At 37.6% G+C, this 21,281-nt stretch overlaps 1 protein-coding gene across 5 annotated transcripts in view; it reads right to left on the bottom strand.

Annotated features, from left to right (window-relative positions):
* Positions 1 to 2,838: 2,838 nt before the first annotated feature.
* LOC129769836 (alpha-tubulin N-acetyltransferase) overlaps positions 2,839 to 21,281 on the bottom strand; it is a 66,856-nt gene continuing 48,413 nt past the window's right edge. For all 5 annotated transcript variants that reach the window (XM_055772323.1, XM_055772324.1, XM_055772325.1 and 2 more), the window contains exons 3-8: positions 18,251 to 18,400; positions 17,626 to 17,870; positions 17,174 to 17,285; positions 16,757 to 16,913; positions 5,116 to 5,159; positions 2,839 to 4,491 (exon numbers count right to left, since the gene is read on the bottom strand). In XM_055772323.1, coding sequence (XP_055628298.1) covers positions 3,681 to 4,491; positions 5,116 to 5,159; positions 16,757 to 16,913; positions 17,174 to 17,285; positions 17,626 to 17,870; positions 18,251 to 18,400 — 1,519 coding nt within the window. In that variant the 3' untranslated portion in view covers positions 2,839 to 3,680. The remainder of the gene's footprint in view (positions 4,492 to 5,115; positions 5,160 to 16,756; positions 16,914 to 17,173; positions 17,286 to 17,625; positions 17,871 to 18,250; positions 18,401 to 21,281) is intronic.

Below are 21,281 nucleotides of genomic sequence, written 5' to 3'. Positions count from 1 at the left end.
GCATCGATACCAACGCAAACATCCTCAGGCTTCTTTAGAAAGTCTTCAAAATCTTTCACATCAAGGTCAGCATCAACAAATCGTTGCACGTAGCTCTCCAAGCATAAGTTACCCAACATGATCAATAATAACAGTCTTCTCTCATTATAAAGTTGGCAACATTGAGAACTTTCTGATTGAAAGGAGTGATTGACATTATTGAAGAGGGGTAGAACAAAGTTTAGGAACAGTATAATCGGTTTAGTCATATGGTCGTTTAAATGAGTTAATATACGATTGGCAAATTTATTATGGTCATACATAACTTGGAACGAAAAAAATACTTTAAGTTCTTCAAATCGCTCCAGATTTCGCTTAATAACTCCCTCCAACGAAAGCTATCTCGTTGCGTTGCGTCCAACTTTTTAATAAATCAAGGTACTGTAAAGTACCGTAACTGTAAATTTTGTATTTTTGCTGAAAATCTGTAATTCTGTAGATACAATTTCTGTATCTGCAATTTGGCCAAAAATCTGTAAAATACAGAATATTCTGTATATGTGGCAACCCTGGTTACGCCGGAGACCGAGATTGTGAGCGTTAATAGCTACTAAACAACTGAACGAAATAGTATGATAAACAGTTCATTCGAAAGATAAAATGTCTACGCGTTATATGTTTGCTACTTTTTGATCCAAAAAGTTGTTTCAATAAAATTACTTTCAAAACAGACTATTGAAATCACACCAATCGTTTTATAAGCGATTGCCGCTTGGAAATCCACTTAGCTATAGTTGCGCAACTATTGAGGTACGATCGCTGGAATGGATGGATGTTTCCCTAACACAGACTTCAAAACCATGGAGCCAGGGGAAATCGGCATTGCAAAATAGATGTAAGCAGTGGGTACTTTTGTACTCGCTTGCATTTCTGGGAATCGGAATGTTTCCCTAACACAGACTTCAAAACCATGGAACCAGGGAAAATTGGCATAGCAAATTAGATGCAAGCAGTGGGTACTTTTGTATTCAATTGCGTTTCTGCGAGTTGGAATGTTTCCCTTACACAGACTTCAAAATCATGAATTCAGGGGAAATCGGCATTGCAAAATAGATGTGAGCGGCGGGTACTTTTGTACTCGTTTGCGTTTCTGCAAATTGGAATGTTTCCCTAACATAGACATCAAAACCATGAAGCATGGAAAAATCGGCATTGCAAAATAGATGAGAGCTGCGGGTACTTTTGTACGAGGAGGAATCGATTCCCCCTTTGAACGTTAATAATTATTTTCCGGCTAAACGAAGTGGTATGATAATCACTTTATTCGAAAGATGAAACGTCTAAAATTTATATGCTTGTTACTTATTGATTGCCAAGTCAACGTTAGTCCTACGTCCACCTTGTGATTATATCAAAGATATAACCCACATCTAGTTTTTTGTATCTGCTCCTAATTTTCAGCTCTTTATTGCGCTATCCGCGATTTTCGTAATCCGCGGTGAGCTAGCCCGACTATTCCGCGGATAATCGGGGTTCTACTGTATAGAGCAAACATATTTGAAACGGAAAAGGTAATTTTCTTTTATATTTTATATTATATTTTCTGTGTTTATTCAATTTTTCATTCAACCCAATGCGATTTTTAATTGGACTAACTACAACTAATACTCATAATCACTTTTTCGAATATTTCTTCACTTTTCTAATTTTTCTCGCCGAATGAAAGTGAAAATGAACACAACAAAACAGACAGCTTAACCTGAACCACCCGTTTCCGAGTGGGAACACGCCTTGGTTTTTTTTATGAAAATTAAAATGAATCGTTTCTAATTCCAAGTCATTTTTAACACAACTGCTACCATATACAATTTTACATTTACACTTGTGCCAAATTTTTCACAATACACTATCGGTGATTGATATGAAATTTCACGAAGCAACCGATATTAAAGTTCCAAATTTAAATTTTATTTGCTAGAATTAATCATGTCACTCACTTTACATGCGATATAAAAATGCCCCCGACTTGCATACATTTGCACTGCCGATTTCCGCCGGGCAGCTTGGTTTTGATGCCTCTGTTGGGGAACATATTTCGGTTGGAACAAAAGCTCCCCCTACTTTTATATATTTTCAATGCCGATTTCCCACAGGCAGCTTGGTTTTGATGTCTCTGTTAGTGAACCGCCGCATGTGTCTTCAATTTCGACCAATCAGAAGTGGATATTTCCGTTAGGATAGGGGTTGAGATTGTTCAGTTGTTCGATGTTAGTTTCATGACATATATTAATTTATTCAATGTATAACATTGTTATGGAGTGCCGAAATCGATTGATACAAAAACATTATCAATCCATCATGAAATGACTGAGTAATAAGCGTTTGAAAATGGACAATTTTGACGATGTACTCGATTTTCGATTTCCAATTTGTACCCCAATATGTTCCCGAAAGACGTAATCATACGTCAAAGGTACCACTTACATACGTATATTTTAAATTTGATTATGAAAAGTAGTGAGAAAAAAATTAATGCGGCCCGCACCATGTCTATACCAGGCCACCACTGGTTTAGAGTATCGATTTAGAAGGGAAAAGTAGTGATATTCTAGAAATGTTTTACAGGCATTTTCAGAAAGAAGGGCCAACCTACCTGTTCAAAAATGACATTTGAAAATCTAACAAGAAACATTCTAGGATAACTCGCCTAGATGCCGCAAAATACGATTAGTCGAAGACACTGTCTGGATATCGGGCAGATGATTTCATTTACAGAATGGGATACACAAATAACTTTTCAATATTCAATATGTTCTCGATAACCGGGTGTTGTGATACAATGATCTAAACTGCAGCATATTCATTAGCCAAGATTTCATGGGATTTATTTAGTGTTCTTTCATTACGATCATGTATAGATAAAGTTTCTTATTTTACCGGTTTACCGTCTATCGTCTATAATCGAGATATATCAAACTGGAGCATTTATATTTGTTACATTTTCCCAGAGAATGAGTGCTCTGGAGATGTATTTGAAATTAAGTTCACACACACGATCTATCTCCGGTCGATTTTGTTTGCTCTTCTTGTATCGTTCCGAAAGCATCATCCCTATAAGCGCTCGCGAGATTCTAATGAATAACGTAATCTTTCAGGTAGTCCTCCTGAATATTTCTGCAAGAAAACGCACAGTTGGTCACTTTTTGAGAAAAAATAACATGCTAACCGACACTAACAATTTCAACACAAAAACTCAACCAAATGCGGGCAAACTCAAACCTGCCCGTTAAAAGCGCGTGAAACAGTGAATTAAAAATAAAACGATTTCAAAATAAGCGTTTTGCGAAACCTAACCTCAAATTTTTCTATCAGTTTGCAATAACTAATCAACTCTACCACAACAAGCGCGACATCTACACAACAGTAAACATATTTGTATAGTTTGCGATCTGCGATTTGGTACACGATATGGACATGCAGCCTCCATTTTTGTTTCTTTTTTTTATATCTTTCCTTCTAATGCGCAATAATTTCTGGTGATCTAATCGTTACTTTACACTGTCTCAGATTACATTTTGGTTTGATTGAAAGTTTAAATTTACTGTAAAAATGGACAATTCGGAATTCGAAGACAAGGGAGAATGTAAAAGGACGACTGTCTTGTCCGGTCGCCTTTTGTTTGTTGTACACAGTAAGTGGGCTTACCACAGTTTATTGTGGTAAAATTTGAGATCGAAATGGCCATGCTCGGTGAGATGACTACTGTCGGAGCCCTTGGAGTGTACCGATTCATTATCGTTATCCCCCGAATTGAGGCTGTTTCTCGTGCTGGACTTCCCGATGGGTCGGTTGATCTTCACCGATCCGAAACCCTCGTTTTCCTCTTGGTCGAATTCCATTTTACCGGTGGGTGTGACCGCCGCCCCCACACCGAATGACATATTCTTTAGTCCTGTGTGCTGCTTCGTGAAGCGGATGGGCTTCTTGAGCGCCGGATGTTCCGGTGTCTGCTGCTGGCTGATCGATTGGGGAGAAGCAGAATTTTCTCGATTAATCATCGTCATCTGCTGCTGCTGATGCTGCGGATGTTGCTCCTGGTGCTGCGTTAGCTCGAGGTGGTGCGGATGGAAACTATACGGATCTGGATCAGCAGCTGCATCCGGAATGTCTGCGTAATCATCGGCAAACTTAACCTCCTGATCGGACTTATGCTGATGATGATGTTGGTGGTGATGATGATGATAGTCAACATAATCGGATGGTTCCGACATGTTCAAATTTTGAAGATTATCCGATAGAACATCATCAGCAACAACAACAGCATCATCATCATCATTATTGCGGTGAGCCGGAGCGCTTTGGTCCTCCTGCCGGTGGCCATTGCCACTCACTTCCTCCGGCTCATGATCATGATGATGGTGGTGATGTTGATGATCGTTTTCGAACTCGCTATTGTTAGTAGTGGGAGCGGATGGAGGCGCATGATGGTTGTTAGTGGAAGACGGAGAGGTGCTGAAAACACAAAGTTTCATACTGTTTTTTTTGTTTTGCTTTCAAACCCAACACGCTACATTTACTCGATTTTGCGTAAGACGATGTGAGACTACTTGAGTAAAGAACAACAAAGCACTGATGATGACGGTGTTCTAAGGAAATAAAACACAAAGACGGCAAGGTTTTTTTTGTTTAACAATATCACATTATTTTTCGTAAAACAAAACTGGTGCAATTCATTATGTATAAACAAAAAACTAGTGTCAGGTCATAAGTAAATGAAATAAATTATAATCGTTAGCAGGGAAACTAGTAACAAAAAAAACTATATTGCAGGAAAGCCCTAGTTTTCGTTTCGTTTCGTTTTTTAATGATTGCACAAATTATTGTAGGGGGAGTTATTGCAGCATAATCAAAGTATAATATAAACAATAATTAGCTATCCATTCGATTGTTTGATTTGTGTTGCGCGCTATTGCTAATTCGCCCGAGTGTGGGTTTTGTTTGTGTTCTATATAAAATTTCTGAAAATAAAACAGGCAAAACGAAATTAAAATGGATGACCAATTAACGCAACGAATTGTGTGGCAGGAATTGAGCCGAAAAGCTAGCAGTAAGAGGTAAGGGTCTGGTCCCGCTTACCTGTTGGGCTCCGTCGAAACCGCTGTTGGGCTGTTGTGAATTATCTGCAATTAGAACAAAGACGGGATGAGTATAAAAGAAATCATGGCTCGTGGTCGATATTGTTACGGATGCAATAAAGTCACATACGTCATGCAAAAACTGTCCTAAGAAGTCGGAGCTTCAAATGGAAAATCAATAAAGCAAGAGTACTTAACGAGCGCGAACGTCGTCATTAAGTTTCGAGGCACACCCAGAGAAGTTGCAAAGAGTGAAAGTCTTGTTGGGCGCTATGGAAAACTGAAAATGACATCATGCGATCCATTTTTCAGCACGAGTGGAATTGCCAGGGGTGGCGTGATGTACTGAAACATATTGTATGCGGCAAAAGTGACATAATTTTGCCTACATGTTTGAATAGCCCCTTTTGCTGCCCCTTAAACGTGACCGGAGGCAACAGCGGTAGGGAACTGCTCGAGCGCCGCTTGTTAGGCTGAGAATGGCTGCTGAATGAAGAAAAGGAAAATCACAATAGCAGTTCCTCATTTGCATATGTTTTTCAGAACGTGATGCAGGTTAAGGTTCCGCAAAATTGGCTCTTTTAAGATACTTTTCATTCACCCAGAATACAAACTCCAAACTTTCGCTTCGGATCGATAAGGTTGGGTGGATTAAAATTAAGGAGGCAATGATAGGGGATTCTTGATAATTTCTGTGGATATGGTGGGGGATTATGAAGGTCATCTGCTCCTGCTCTTTTAGAGAATTAATTAGAGTAAGGTGTCCATCTGCAAATGCTAGCATGAGATTTTGATTTATAGGTTAGGTTTTAGTAAAATTCCTTGCCATTTAATTTTCAACTCATTTCGTGGAGTTTAAACAACTGTCGGAAAGATTGCAAGGTGATTATTTGTTTTATTCAGCGACAAGAAATGGCTGTATATCATCAACAAGACACCGTCATATTGAAATGAACTCAAGCTATGATTCATCAGATGGCGAAAGTTGAATAATGGCAACTAATTCGACGTAGGAATACGTCTTTCATTTCTGTATTGCGCTGTAAGTTCAACATTTCTAAAACGGGAAAAATACCTTATTACCGGTTGAACGAAGTGTGTATGACAAACAATTCATTTGAAGGATAAAAGATCTACGGGTCATGTTTGTTATTTGTCGACCCAAAAACATGTTTCAATATCTCAAAAACTGCCTTGAAAGCAAACTATTGAAATCACAAAAATCTCTAACTATGAATTCCTTCTTGAAAATCCACTTAGTTATGATTGTTCAGCGTTTGTTGCGTAGCATCAGCTGGAAGCAAAAGTACTTTTAACATTCTGCTCACCCCGGCCAATCCCATTGCTACACTCTGTCCAACTTCTATTAGACCACCTTAAAAATATTTCCCAAACCGCCCAAACCATGCACGAGCCTCCATCAAAGTTCCTGGTTTCTCCTGCCATTAATCTCGCCGTACTCATTGAAACCATCAGGACTACCCAAATAGAACTTTTTTGCGTCACTCAAGATAATCTAGTTAAAAGTTAAAGGTAAAACAGTTGAAAGTAAGAAAAATACCGTCTTACAAAATGTATTCTTTTGAAAACATTCTTTGTCATAACATACCATGTCCCACTGTCGGTTCATGTGAGATTTGGAAAAACTCAGACGTCTTTCGATGTGAAATGGTGTTAGATGAGGAGTTTTAACCTTTCAAACCCTCTTTATGTGAGAATTGTTTACCAAAATTTGACGAATTGTCACATTTAAATTGAAATATTGCTTTATTTGCACACGCGATTTTGAGATATTCGAACCTGTTCTAGCTATTTCTCGCTTATCCCGGCCAGAGAGCTTCGATTTACGTGGAGCTCTCTTCTTCTTACCGTATTCTTGAGGATTCGCCAAATAATTGAGCACTACTTGATGGGATCGTCCAATCCTACGAGAAATTTCTCTGATACCAATATTTTCTTGGTGAAATGCATCGATTTGTCTTTCTTCTCTCTCCGTGAGAACTTTTCTCTTCGGCATTTACCAGATTTATTGAACAAAACAACTAAAACAACGGAAAATGAACTGGTCTTGTAAAAACTTGACACTTGAAAAATACAAAAATAATCGTTTACGCTCAGCTCTTGCACACACACATATGAAAATAATGCATAGTATAGGGCGCCTCCAGCGTGCATATAAGGGGGAAAATGGATGTATGGAAAAAAAATTCAACATCGAATTTCAAAAACCGACCATGTATAATTTGTTTATTGGCCCAAAAAAAATACCTGTGCTAAATTTCAGTTAAATCGGACATTCTTTAGGGGTGTCTCAAAGCGCCCAAAGTTTTGATTTTTTGATCCTCTAAAATCTTCCATATGGCTTTGTGTTTTTTGCCCTGAAATGTAGGCCTCGTGAAGAAGTAGACTATGATGAACATCTGTGTGCAGATATTCTTAATCGGTGGTTAGTTCCGCAAAAAAAGTGGTTGATTATGTTGAAATTAAGAACACATTCAGCTAAAAAGATCATCCAACCGGTTTGATTTCCGGGTACCTGCTCTGCAGAAAAGAGATATACCGTTCTGAATCATATTTCGGACAACATCATATTTCTGACATTTTGTTATAATATCTTGAAATGCTTAATGTACTGATGATGTAACTATCAAATTAATATTACAATTGCTTCCTCAGAGTAATTCTTTGGTTTCACTATCATTTCACATGAGAACTACATTTAAATTATAACATAATCGGCAGAAATTTTACAACACTACTCATTATCGTTTGTGTTTGACGTGAGCACGTAGAATTTACCCGTTCATAAATATTCAAATTTCTCCCGTGTTTCATCAGTTCTCATCATTGTTAACAGTGATTGCTTGGTAAGTGTTTCGCAGTTGGCTATAAAATATAATCAAGTGTAATGTAATTTTCGTTCAAAAAATTACAAAATAAAGTGTCCGAAATTTGTTTTAGTATCCGAAGTTTGATTTTTATTCGCTTCATTTGAAAAGCATTTTATTGGATGATTTTTTATGTTTACAATCAAATACCACCAAAGTAGAAAGCTTAAAAGCATATTCAACTAATTTGTTAAAAATATCAACCAAATAATAACTGTGCATGAAGTTTAGACCTGTTTTCTGCATCATAAAGGGTGTGTCACATCAAATTGCATCACGGAAAAAACGCTGTAGAAATTCGCCCAGTAGACCGATCCTTTTGAAAATTTTAGACAGTAAAATAAAAACTATTAAACAACTTTTGGCATTTTCTTTTTATTCATACTTCGAGCCCAAGCCCGTATGCTCGCACCTTCCTCTTTACCCCGTCCATAAGGTTCTGTACAACGTCAGGTTGTAGATTTTTTTACAAGAAATCCATTTTCTCTTGAAGTCCGCCTCCGATTTGACAACTTTTGGGTTCTTCCGGAGGGCCTGCTTTATAATCGCCCAATATTTCTCTATTGGGCGAAGCTCCGGCGCGTTGGGCGGGTTCATTTCCTTTGGCACGAAGGTGACCCCGTTGGCTTCGTACCACTCCAACACGTCCTTTGAATAGTGGCACGAAGCGAGATCCGGCCAGAAGATGGTCGGGCCCTCGTGCTGCTTCAATAGTGGTAGTAAGCGCTTCTGTAGGCACTCCTTAAGGTAAACCTGGCCGTTTACCGTGCCGATCATCACGAAGGGGGCGCTCCGCTTTCCGCAAGAGCAGATCGCTTGCCACATCATGTACTTTTTGTCAAACTTGGATAGTTTCTGCTTGCGAATCTCCTCCGGAACGCTGAATGTGTCCTATGCGGAGAAGAACAACAGGCCCGGCAGCTGACGAAAGTCCGCTTTGACGTAGGTTTCGTCGTCCATTACCAGGCAATGCGGTTTCGTCAGCATTTCGGTGTACAGCTTCCGCGCTCGCGTCTTCCACACCATGTTTTGCCTTTCGTCGCGGTTAGGAGCCTTCTGGACCTTGTATGTACGCAGGCCCTCCCACTGCTTGGTCCGCTGGACGAATGAGCTTGACAAATTCAGCTTATTGGCGACATCCCGGACCGAACTTCTCGGATCACGTCTAAACTGCTTAGCTACGCGCTTGTGATCTTTTTCACTGACGGAGCATCCATTTTTGCCGTTCTTCGCCTTCCGGTCGATGGTTAGGTTCTCGAAGTATCGTTTTAGTACTCTGCTGACCGTGGATTGGACGATTCCCAGCATCTTACCGATGTCCCGATGTGACAACTCCGGAATCTCGAAATGAGTGCACAAGATTAATTCACGACGCTCTTTTTCGTTCGACGACATTTTTCCAAATTTACGAAAAATTTACAGTGAAGCATGGCCAACGTGATCTATACACTCTTATCTGATTATAAGCGAAATCTGAAGATATAATTCCTAAAAATTAAATTTCTACAGCGTTTTTTCCGTGATGCAATTTGATGTGACACACCCTTTATTATTTAAGCGTCCGAAATATGATTCAGAACGGTATGTTCATAAGAAAATTGATCGTAAACGAAAAAAAAAAAAAAAATTAGCCAATTCATGTATAATACAAGGAAGCATTCGAATGAGCTCGAACCTTTGTAACTTGAATCTAGGTTCGAACATGTTGATAATCCTTTCCTGACAATTTTTCGATTCAAATCTAGTGGGAAAGGTGCTCAATGGACATCGCGAAATAGGTGCTAGTAAATTAAATACAGCGCGGACTCGATTATATACAGTTTCTGATATCTGTTCACGGTATATAATCGAATCCTGTTTACAATATAGTCAAAAAAAATTACTTCTATTCCCTTTTTTGCATGTATTTTTCGTTTTTTGAAATGAAAAAGAAGAATTAAATTTTTGAATCATCCCGTTAATGTCAGAAAACACCTTTCTCATATGAAAAAAATAATTTTATTCAGATTCTCTCAGGAGGAGATAGACGATCATATTTGATGAAAAAATCCTTCTACGCATATGTTCGAATTTCAACAATGATATAGTTATAGAACTTTTTTTTCGTTTCGGACTCTGTTGCCTCAAACTAGCTCTACATTGAAAAGCACGCTACGGAAGACGATTCTGTTGCTTTCATTTGAAAGATGAAAAAAAATAGTAGTGGAACATCTAAATTAGTGGATTTAAATAACATTTTGGAAGTGAAAAACTTAAAAGTTAATAATTTTTAATGTGTTATTATTAATTTTATCCGAAAAAAATTATATCAAACTAGATTGTTTCTATCAATTAAATTGAAGCTCTCTAACTGCTCTACAATTTCTTCTTTGACAACCAACTTCTATCTTTCTTAATTTGGCTGTAATATTGATATAAACAATTCCTGGGGAAAATACAAGCAAAATCTTCCAAAATCACGATTTTTTTGCGTCACACAAAAACTCTTGTTCGTGAAATAGCTTGCCTAACTGTTTCACAAAGCTCATTTCTAGTTCTATGAAATATTTTGCGCTAGTAGAAAAACCGCAACTATATTGAGGGTGAAGGTGGAAGGAAGCCACAAATGGCTGCCACAATGGCGCTTACTTCTATCTCCCTCTCTCACCCCTTGCTCGATAAGCAAAAAACAATCTACAATTTTGCGAAACAGTGTGTAGAAAATGATTGTTTTCGTACACTTCCCATCGAGTAATATCAACCAAACTCTAATCGATTACTTACATAGTATTAAATTTTCATCTGCCTTCGCAATGTATAATGAAAAACGTCGGAAAACTCGAGCTAGTGCTTTGAAAGTTGAATTCTCATTTTTTGCTTGTCCGCAATGGCGGAAACTGCAGTTATCACATCCCTATTTGTTTGTATTGGTGAAAGCATCGTTATTTTTTACGACATTGATGTCAGACAACATCATTGAAACAGCTATAAAAACCACTCAATAAAATGTTATTCCGTCATAGCGAGTCATAGCGTTTAATGTCATAAAAATCAATAAAATAAAATTGTGGCAATATCAATACAATTATTATTTTTACGTTTAATGGATCTATAATGTAAGTCTTAGCAACTTTAACATTGCACAATGGTCCTGGAGATGCATTTAAGTGGAAATTAGCATTTAGAGCTCGACAGTTATTCTCTTGACAAAAACTGTCTTCGACGAAGTTGTTACATACGATGGAGCGCTCATTTTTTTATAGGGTGACCAAAATTGTCAATAAAATAAAAAATCTAACTTTCTTATCTTTATAAATAGAGATAAATATAGTTCGACAATGTTGTAGTCCGAGTTATTTGAGAAATCTTTGTAAAACGAAGTTTTTTTTTCTATCTCTTGAAATACCCGATATAGCGCCTTTTTTCTAAGTTACGTTAGGAGGGTAACCATGAAAAAATTTTTTTTGCCCCAACTTTTATATTTCAAATTCTACATACAAACTGTCTTCGGAAGGCTTTCAGAACTCACTAATACAAACATTTTGCGATGCAGAACTTGTCAATGTCTCAACTTCACCCAAAGTTATTGCCCAAAGTCATTCTCAAAAAACCCGCTCTTTCCATTTGTTTCTCATTCTGTCTTGGGCAAACAAACGGAATTTAAAAGAACAGATTTCACTCTATATAATATATGATTTTCAAAACTATGTTATCTTTTGTGTTTATGTAAATTTAAATTGAAATCATGAGTTTTTGGGTAAAAAAACATCAATAACTTTGAGCAGGATTAAGATATTGACGCATTCTGCATCGCAAAATGTTGATATTGGTAAGCTTTAAAAGTCGTACGAAGACAGTTTTGATGTAGAATTTGAAATATAAAAGTTAAAGCAAAAAAAAACCATTTTTTCATGTTTACCCTAATGCAACTTAGATAGAAAGCGCCAAAAACAACTTTGTGGGGGATATTTGTTCTTTAGACAAAAACTATCTTTAACAAAGTTGTTACATATGATAGAGCGCTCATTTTTATGTTATCAAAAATAGGGTGACCAAAATGTTTGATGAAATAAAAAAATCTAGCTTTCTTATCTTTATAGATAGAGATAAACATGGTTCGACAATGTTGTAGCCCCAGTTGTTTTAAACAACTTTGTAGAACAAAGCTTTTTTCTATCTTTTAATATAATCGATTTAGCGCTTTTTTTCTAAGTTGCATTAGGGTAACCATGAAAAAAACGGGTTTTTTAGCTTTCACTTATATATTTCAAATTCTACATACAAACTGTCTTGACTTTTAGAGCTTATCAATTCCAACATTTTGCGATGCAGAACTTGTCAATATCTTGAACCTTCTTAAAGTTATCGATGTTTTTTACCCAAAAACTCATGATTTCAATTTTAATTTACTCAAACACAAAACATAACATAGTGTTGAAAATCACACATCATGTAGAGTGAAATATGCTCTTTCAAATGCCGTCACTAAACTTTGTTTGTGTTTGCCTCAGAAAGAATGACAAACAATTGAAGAGAGCGTATTTTTTGGGAAGAAGTATCAATAACTTTGAGTGGAGTTTATATATTGACAAGTTCTGCATTGCAAAATGTTTGTATTAGTAAGTTCTAAAGTCTTCCGAAGACAGTTTGTATGTAGAATTTGACATAAAAGTAAGAGCAAAAAACTTTTTTTTTCATGGTGACCTCAATGTAACTTAGAAAAAAGGCGCTATACCGGTTATTTCAAGAGATAGAAAAAAACTTTGTTCTACAAAGATGTCTCTAATACCTGGGACTACAACATTGTCGAACTAAATTTACCTCTATCTATAAAGATAAGAAAGTTAGATTTTTTATTTCGTCGACAAATTTGGTCACCCTTTTTTTAGATAACATAAAAATGAGCGCTCTATTGTATGTAACAACTTTGTCGAAGACAGTTTTTGTCTAGAGAATAACTGTCGAGCTCTAAATGCTAATTTCCACTCAAATACATCTCCTTGGCCATTGTGCATTGGTTAAGAAAATTGTATTGCAGAGCTCGGAACACTGCCACGGCCTGCCTCTACTGAAAAATTGTAAACGGAAAAGTATTACATTCAACCAAAATGCCTGGGCCAACGAAAAGAAGGGTCAAAGCTCTCCAACGTGAATATGTGAAAAAATACGATCAACGAAGGAAAATATTAAGGAATTATCAACATCGAGTTACTGTGGGGAAAAACTTGTTAATACCAAGAGTTCCACAATTCGCACGTGTTATAAATTTGCTCATGTTACGCTCGCGTATGATCAGAATTTGCCCGTCTCTGTGTGCTTTGCACTTCTCTCACAAACATTATTACCCCATGAAAAACACCTGCTTTTACCTATATAATTGTTTCGTTCCACCTTCACCTTAAATCATCTGCAAGAACGCCGATTGATAACGAATCCGCTTCTGCTGCATAGAAACTACGAATGTAAACGAGCGATGTGTGATACATGTCCGCATGTATGTGTAGCAAAAGCCCTACCGGAATTACCAATATCAATACACTAGAATATAAATAGAGACGTTGTTTTCTTACAATGACACAAAGCAGCAAGATCATCACCTGGTCTTATAGAAGTTGGACAGAGCGTATTTTGCTACTGTGTTAAACGGTATGCAAAATTTTTCACTCCAAAATGCATTCTCGGACTAAATCACCCACAGACGGTCCAAATCACCCCGCATCAAATTTTAATATCCAAAAATCATCTCTTTTATTTTATGATATACCAGCTGACCAGGCAAACTTCGTCCCGCCTACAATTTATTTTATTGTTATCAATACCTTCAAACATTTACGTTTTATTACTAGTGAACAATGACTCGATTTATATGGTTTTGTTGAGAAACGTGAAATACCATATTTCTCCTGTATATTTCGACATTTTTAGGATAGAAATTATTAGCAAAATAATGAAATTACAATTTTTTACACGCAAAACAGCGCTGTAGTTTGAAATGGATACTGTTAGCTCGCTTGGATAGCCATCAATACAATTAATTCCAATCATTCACTATTCACATCACAAATACAACAAAATATATAAAGCAAAGCAAAAATGTGTAATGCAATGGTTTTGTATCACAACCACACATACAAATCTTTCTGATGTCATATGAATGTTTGCACGGGTCAAATAACCCGCTGCGGTAGTTAGGGAAGATTACATATATTTTTCAATACATTCGATGTATGTTTTAAGAAGAAAAGTATAGGCAAATTATGTTGTGACCAGGGCTTGGAAATATTGAGCTTGTTAAGTAATATTGAAAATATATTTTTGTTTATTTTGCTTGTCGATGCCGCTGTCATTCATTCGATGGCAAACAAATTTACAACTGTGTTCATTCATATTCATTCTGTGCTATCTGAGCTTTCCTTAAAGCTCGAGTCTTGAGAATTCATTCATATTTATTCATTGCCATTGAATTGTCAGGAATGTTGTGACAGTTTATTTTCAATATCCCGATATGTGTGTGATTTTCTCATTGAGTCAGTGCCGTGACAGTTTTGAAGTTACTCCGAAAGAGCAACGCAAATCGGTGGCGCAAGCGGAAATGCCAACAAAAGAGCAAGATCAGCGTGCACACTTACAGCTATGGATTGCATAGGCTTGGATGGCGAGGAGGCATTCTGCAGAATCGATCCGAGTAGCGAATGCAAAGCTGGATGTTGGCAATTTCATCCGCTAATCCTATAGCACAGTTTGATCCGTTTGCGAAAGGAAGTTCGAAAGATTCCCATTGCGGTCGTGTCTTGGACACCACCATTTTATGTTCGTGTGTCATTTGAGTCAAAAATTAAATGTTTGAAATTTGAGTCAAGACGGTATTTTTTTACATCGGAATTGGAGTCTTTTGAAGCATTTCTGACAAGTGGAATTGGAATTGCATATTCATTATGTAAAATGAAAGCATTTTAACTGAGACGGAAACCTTGCATGCTTGAACAATTTAATTTCTTGTCACTATTATAAGCATTCTGTACATCGTTATCTTCCACAACGAATTTCTCCGTTTCGTCAGTGTCCGAGAACGATGCTGATAGTGAATGAACTGGTATATTAATATCAATGAATGACAAAACTAGGGATATTTTCTTTTGCTCACATTCCGTGAACGCAGAACAGAACGAAAAAGAGAATGATCAAAACTGGATGAATCAACTGTGAGTAGCTTGCTGTGATTGTGCGGTTTGGCGTTTGTTCATTTTCGGTATCCCGAATGCAATGGTATAATGATCGAATCTGGTCGGAAATTCAGCTGAAAAGATTGGTGTGATACAGATATTTCCAAGTACTGGTTGGGACAATGTAATTTGCAAGAAAATTTTAACTACAGCCGCATTTGTCATTGACCCCTTGTGGTAGGTTTAATGTTAACATTGCCGTAGACTTGAGCGTGGAATCATCAAAATCGAATCTTTTACTCATTTTTTTGATCAGCTCCACGAAAAAACTGCGACAATTATCCTTTGAAATGATCTGCCTTTCGCTGTCCATTGTTCTGATAGTTTCTTCTGCTGCTATTTCAACCTAAAATTCTTGTCACTTTTCAAATGAACTTCATATTTAATAGCATTGGACATTGAAACAACGTAAGATTCCTCGCAGATATTAGTGAGAATGATCAAATAAAAATCTTTCAGCTCTTCATGTAGCATTGTGAATTCAGGTTTTTCAGTCTGGAACAAACGATTCAATATGTTGATCTGGGGCAAAACATACGTCGCACCGTCCGACGCGAATCCTTTCAGACGATCCTTGTAAGGAATTTCGACCTTATGAAACTGATCACTCAATGCAATGTACACTCTTTTATGATCAGCAGCACCAAGGGATACTGCGGCGTAAAAGTCGTCATGTACCTCAATGTTACTTTGTTCAAATGTAAGAAATTTCACAAATGGAAAAAATCTGTACAAATCTGTACTTTTTGACGAAAATCTGTACTCTGTACCGTACAGAATCTGTACCAAAAACAACGAAAAATCTGTACCATTCCGGATACATCTGAACGTTATTTTTTATTTGCACTTTGTTGAAATATCTATGACAACTAGGGCGTGGTTGTATTCTGAATAGCACAATGACAGAAACGAACCCGACGCTCGAAAATAACGAGTACTGTCATCATAGGCGACCACTGCAGCCTGAGGAATGCCAAAAACACAACTAACGGAAGTGTAAAAAGTAGTTCGTGTTGCGAGTACAACTCAATGTTCGTGTATTAAATTTTCTGGTGATTTCTTACGGTCTTGATTCGTTTGAAGGATGTTGACTTTGAATGTAAAATCCTGCGTTCAATTTCAGTCGAAGGAAATAGTGTGCGGCGTATGCGTCTTATTCATTCGAGCACTATTATATTCCTGATTGCTCATACAACAATGCTAAATACCACTAAATTCGTGTGTTAATGGTAACTGCTGTTAGCTTGTTGGCTGAATGATTGTTAAACATTCATAGCACCGCTTCCAGTCGAATTATTCTTCGCAAAAGTGCACAAATCGGATGATTACAAGCGAGGTAAGTGTAGCGTTATAATTTTTGTGTTATTTTGATCACATCTTAAATGTATATTCGTTCCTCGACATTTTCGTTCAAACGCAGAAAATGTCCAGTCGGTTGCATAAATCATGCTTGATTGGATATCACGGCGTCAGACGAAATAAATCAATTGCACCCAGAAATTACTCAATCTACAAAACACACACACATATGTTAACACATTTCATACGGTACCTGTGCCATGCTGCAGGACGGTCGTTTCGCTGCGTAACGTCCCACCGGGGGCTGCTGGACCATCGCTGGTGAAACGGCCGACTGATGCGTCTGCGAGCCGCTCCTCCGTTTGTCACCGACCGTGGTGAACGTAGGTCCAAATAAGTTCGTGTTAGGGCTTGAATTGGTTTTTGGTGGAGTGACATGGAGGGAGGCGTGGGTTAGAGAAGAAGCATTAAATATATAGTATATGATAGATTAGTTACAAAATGTTAATTATTGTTTTCGTGACTCTGGAGTGGCTGGACGCACCCCACAAAATCGGTGCCCTTCTTCCGTTGATGGTGAGACGAAAAGCGACGGCTATCGGCGTGATTTTCAACTTTTTTAAATGGTGTCAAAGGTCCACCAGTAGTAATTCTATTAGAAAAAACTTACCTGGCGGTGATGTGCATGCGGCGGCCATCAATGTCCGAAGCGTTCTGGCTGCCGGCGAAGAAGCCCTCATAAACCACAAAGTTGTTCATTTGCGGGATTTTCTTGTTCAACCCTGTAAGTAGGAACACAGAGAAAGGAAATGAGTCGGGGGAAATTTTCTCGGTATCGTGGCTACTGAAAAGTTGCATGTGATATGAAAGTAGAATAATGAATTACTTCCACAACGAGCGAATGGTTTGCGTGTTGAGGAGTTTATGTTTGCCTTTGCTTGGGTTGCCTTCCATGCATATATGCTCTTTGATGGACAGGAAAATAGTCTTGTGTATATCGCGCCCGCGATAATAAGTTTCTTCCGGTTAGGGGCGGTGAATTGTAACAAAAATATTTGCGTTGGCAAAGTTTGAAAACATTCCTCACTCATCGCTTCCTAACACACGTGTTTTTCCACTCACCATAATGCTTCTGCAGAAATCCGAGCAATTTTTCCGAAGGACGATCGATGGCCATCTCCGATGGGGTGATTCTTTCCTCGTTCAGCATATGATCGTACAGCTCGCGGCCCAATCCACCGCGCTGTCGGGACTCGTGTACATAAAAGTCCAACACACAGGGCGCCGTTACGTGCACCGTCTCGCCATTCTGGTCGAACACGTACAGAGATTTGCGGCCAACCTTCAGTATTCCAACGACCAGACCACTAATGGGGACAAATTTAAGATAGAGGGAAAGAATTAAAAGTTGAGCCTTTTTTTCTCTGAATTATGTAAGCCAACGAAACGACGACTGGACACGCAACATGGTCCCCATCAGGCAGGAACATTGTAAGCCCTTTCGGGTTGTGGAACATATAAGAAAATTGCCGCAGCGATGTTGGTACCGATAGACATAAATTTTAATATTTTCATTTATTTTCCCACGTGTGCACGAGGATGAAGTTTTTTTTCTCTGTTTTCAGAAGTTCGTTAAAATAAGTATCACTGACAATGATCTCGAGTCGTCGTCGTTTCGCCGTCACATAATCACCCCCAGACGAGATTTTTATGACCATTTGCATTAACTACGATGAGTGGTACTTACTTCTTCTCATTAGGTTCGAACATTAGGTAAATGTGATGATCGGAGCTACGGAGCTTCTGCGATGTGGTCACTGGATTTGACAAACCCTGTGCCTGTGCGGACATCTGACCGACCGAGTTGATGATTTCGGAGATTTGTGCGGTGGCGTCGCTGAAAGATGAGGAGGTTAAATGCGAAATTAGTATAGCTAGGTCGAACAATGGTCGGATGTCAGTTTTAATTTCCCATTCAATGTCATTGAATCTGATCAATTTAAAATCCTAGCTAGGTTGAGTTAAAAACGAGTTTAGTCGCCCACACGGCACATATGAAGCTCGTAGCAATTTTCGATCATTGAAGGCCTGTGCGTAGGATGCAATTTGAATAGAACCTTTAGATTTTCAGCGTTATCCGTTGTCGTTATTATGGTTATTAGAATGAAACAAGCTTTTGTTTGGTGTTCGTGAAATTTTTGAATGAATATTTTCGAAACTAACACTCTACTTCGATTCGGTTGAATTTTATAGTTGGTCTTCACAATTGGGCAACAAATTATCGTCCAAATTTTTGCTGCGGCTGTGTGATTTTTAATTTGATTGTTCAACAAATCAGTCAACAACGACAATGAACATGATTACGAATGCATAGAAATATCGAATTTTCTTTTGTTTTGTAACGTGAGTTATTTCTAAAAAAATATAACGAGAAGCTTAGAGGACAAAGCTCATGCCACAATCTTCACTTCGATGTGACAGACCTGCTTTGATGTAGCAAAATTTATTCCAGTAGATTTTTCCAACTTTAGAGACGAATGAACTGAAAAGTTTAACCCTTCTTAAAGCCAAAAAAGAAGAAGATTTTTCCAAGATCTATATCTTATGCTGGATGTTGTAGGGTTCGATCGCATCTCAAGTGGGATATAGGAGAAAAAGGGTTCATAGCTTTTTCTCGATATCTGAGTGGGAAGGAGAAAGTCTGATGCAAGTTGAACCAAATAAACGAGAAGTGCTGATAGCTTTTGACGATTCTGAGTAGCATGCATGAGTCGAGTCTACTGAAATAATGAAAAATTAAAAAGCTAAAAAGATATCACAAAAACTTCGATGCATTCTAAAATAATATCCGAAGTGATAAACAAGTGAATTGAATAATATAATTCCGTAGTTCTACGTCGAAAACTGCGGTCGTGTCCTAGATACAACCCATTACAATTTTTTTCCAAAGGCTACGGGCCTGATCACGAACATCACTGCCACGTACGCTCTCACGTCACTTCACTTCACTTAATCTTTTTGTGTCTATCATCATTGTAACGGACAGTTGCGTGTAAAAATGAACTCCGTGAAGTGAAAGTGGTCATTCCTGTTTATAAGAGTCATGTTGGTTGCATAATGTCGGGTGTTTGAACGTTGTGTCGGTTGCATAATTTCGGACGTTTGAACGTTACGTAGGTAAAATTAATACAGCGTATGAGATAATATTCCATTTAATTAATCGTATATTGTAGTATGACAAGTTTGCGATTATACCTCGATGATTAGTTTGCCGAATCAAATGCTGGCTCAAAGATGAGGAGGAACACTTAGTTGCTCGGGAATAATGTAGTTGTTGAACATATGGGAATGTAATTTTACGCTAGAGATAAACATGACTATTATGTTTAATAATCGTAATCTCGCATACTCTTGTACTTAGCTCTGTCTTACTCGTTTGAATAGTGAGAAATATTAAGAATAATTTTTTATGAATCGTTTCTACAATTTTAATGAATAATAATATCTTCTATATCTCAGAACAAACCCGAATTCATCCACTTCACGATCAGTATAATCTGAGCTACTCCCATATGGGATTTTAAAGTTTAATCCTCTTATCCTCCCCTTTCTTTTGTAATTTGATATACGGGACATGAGGTGTGCTCCCGTGGCCGAGTGGTTAGCGTCATAACTAACATGCCGGGGGTTCGGGTTCAATTCCCGTTCTGGTCGGGGGAATTTTTCGTCAAAGAAATTTCCTCCGACTTGCACTGTGATCACGCGTATTCTAGAGCTTGCCACTCAGAATGCATCCAAGGCGTGTTATTTGGCATAGAAATCTCAACTAAGTACTAATAAAAATGACGCAAGTAATACTACGTTGAGACGGCGAAGTTCCTCTAGGAACGTTAGTGCCATTGAAGAAGAAGAAGACATGAGGTTTGATTAAATTATTTAAACAGAACCTGTCAGCAGCATCTGTCAGAAGCATAATCCTCATAGAAAACATCTGATGGGTTTCAATGAATTTGACAAAAGCGGAAAGTGATTCAGTTTTTTTTCAGACGGATATCAAAATTATGGAAAAAGAACTAGAGAAGAATTTAAAAACAGTACCTTGCGAATGCTTTGCAATGACTCATTTTCTCCTAGTTTGAAACCTATTATTACTTTTTTAATATTCTTTCATTCAAAGTATGTCTTCAAAACAATACCCTTGAAAATATCTATAACGTAAAAAGTTATAACTATCGTCCTGATTCTGGTCTGGTCCGCCAATTGTGAATGTTTGAATTACAAAAAACTAGCTCTGCAATGTTGGTAAACTTTACAGTTATCATTTTATATTCAAAATATCAACAAATCAATATTATACATAATCAATCATAATGATCGTATTTGGGCCAGTTGCCTCCATTATCATTTTATGGTGTTGCAACTCTCTCTTAGTCTAATCCTAAAAGTAGAAACAAAAAATTTCTGTTCATTCAGGACAATTGGAAGTACACCTTCACCATGTTTCAATGGGCTCACGAGAACTACATTTTTAATCCTTAATTACATCCCATAGCGCATTTACCTAATCCAAATAAACAAATTTACGTCCTCTGGATATGTCAGAATTTCGTTCTAAAAATGCCACCAGGCGGGTAAATTGCTGTTTGTTTATCTTTTGTTTCTTAAACAAGACGAGACAAGATTCAAAATGTTAGCAAAAAAGCTAAATAAATACGAAATTAAACTTACTCCATTCCGCGTGACTAGCTTTTACCATCTAAAACACAAGTGACAAATAT

This window comes from Toxorhynchites rutilus, chromosome 2, assembly GCF_029784135.1.
Source record: "Toxorhynchites rutilus septentrionalis strain SRP chromosome 2, ASM2978413v1, whole genome shotgun sequence".
NCBI classification, from domain to species: Eukaryota; Metazoa; Arthropoda; class Insecta; order Diptera; family Culicidae; genus Toxorhynchites; species Toxorhynchites rutilus.
This window is presented reverse-complemented; position numbering and strand designations above follow the sequence as displayed.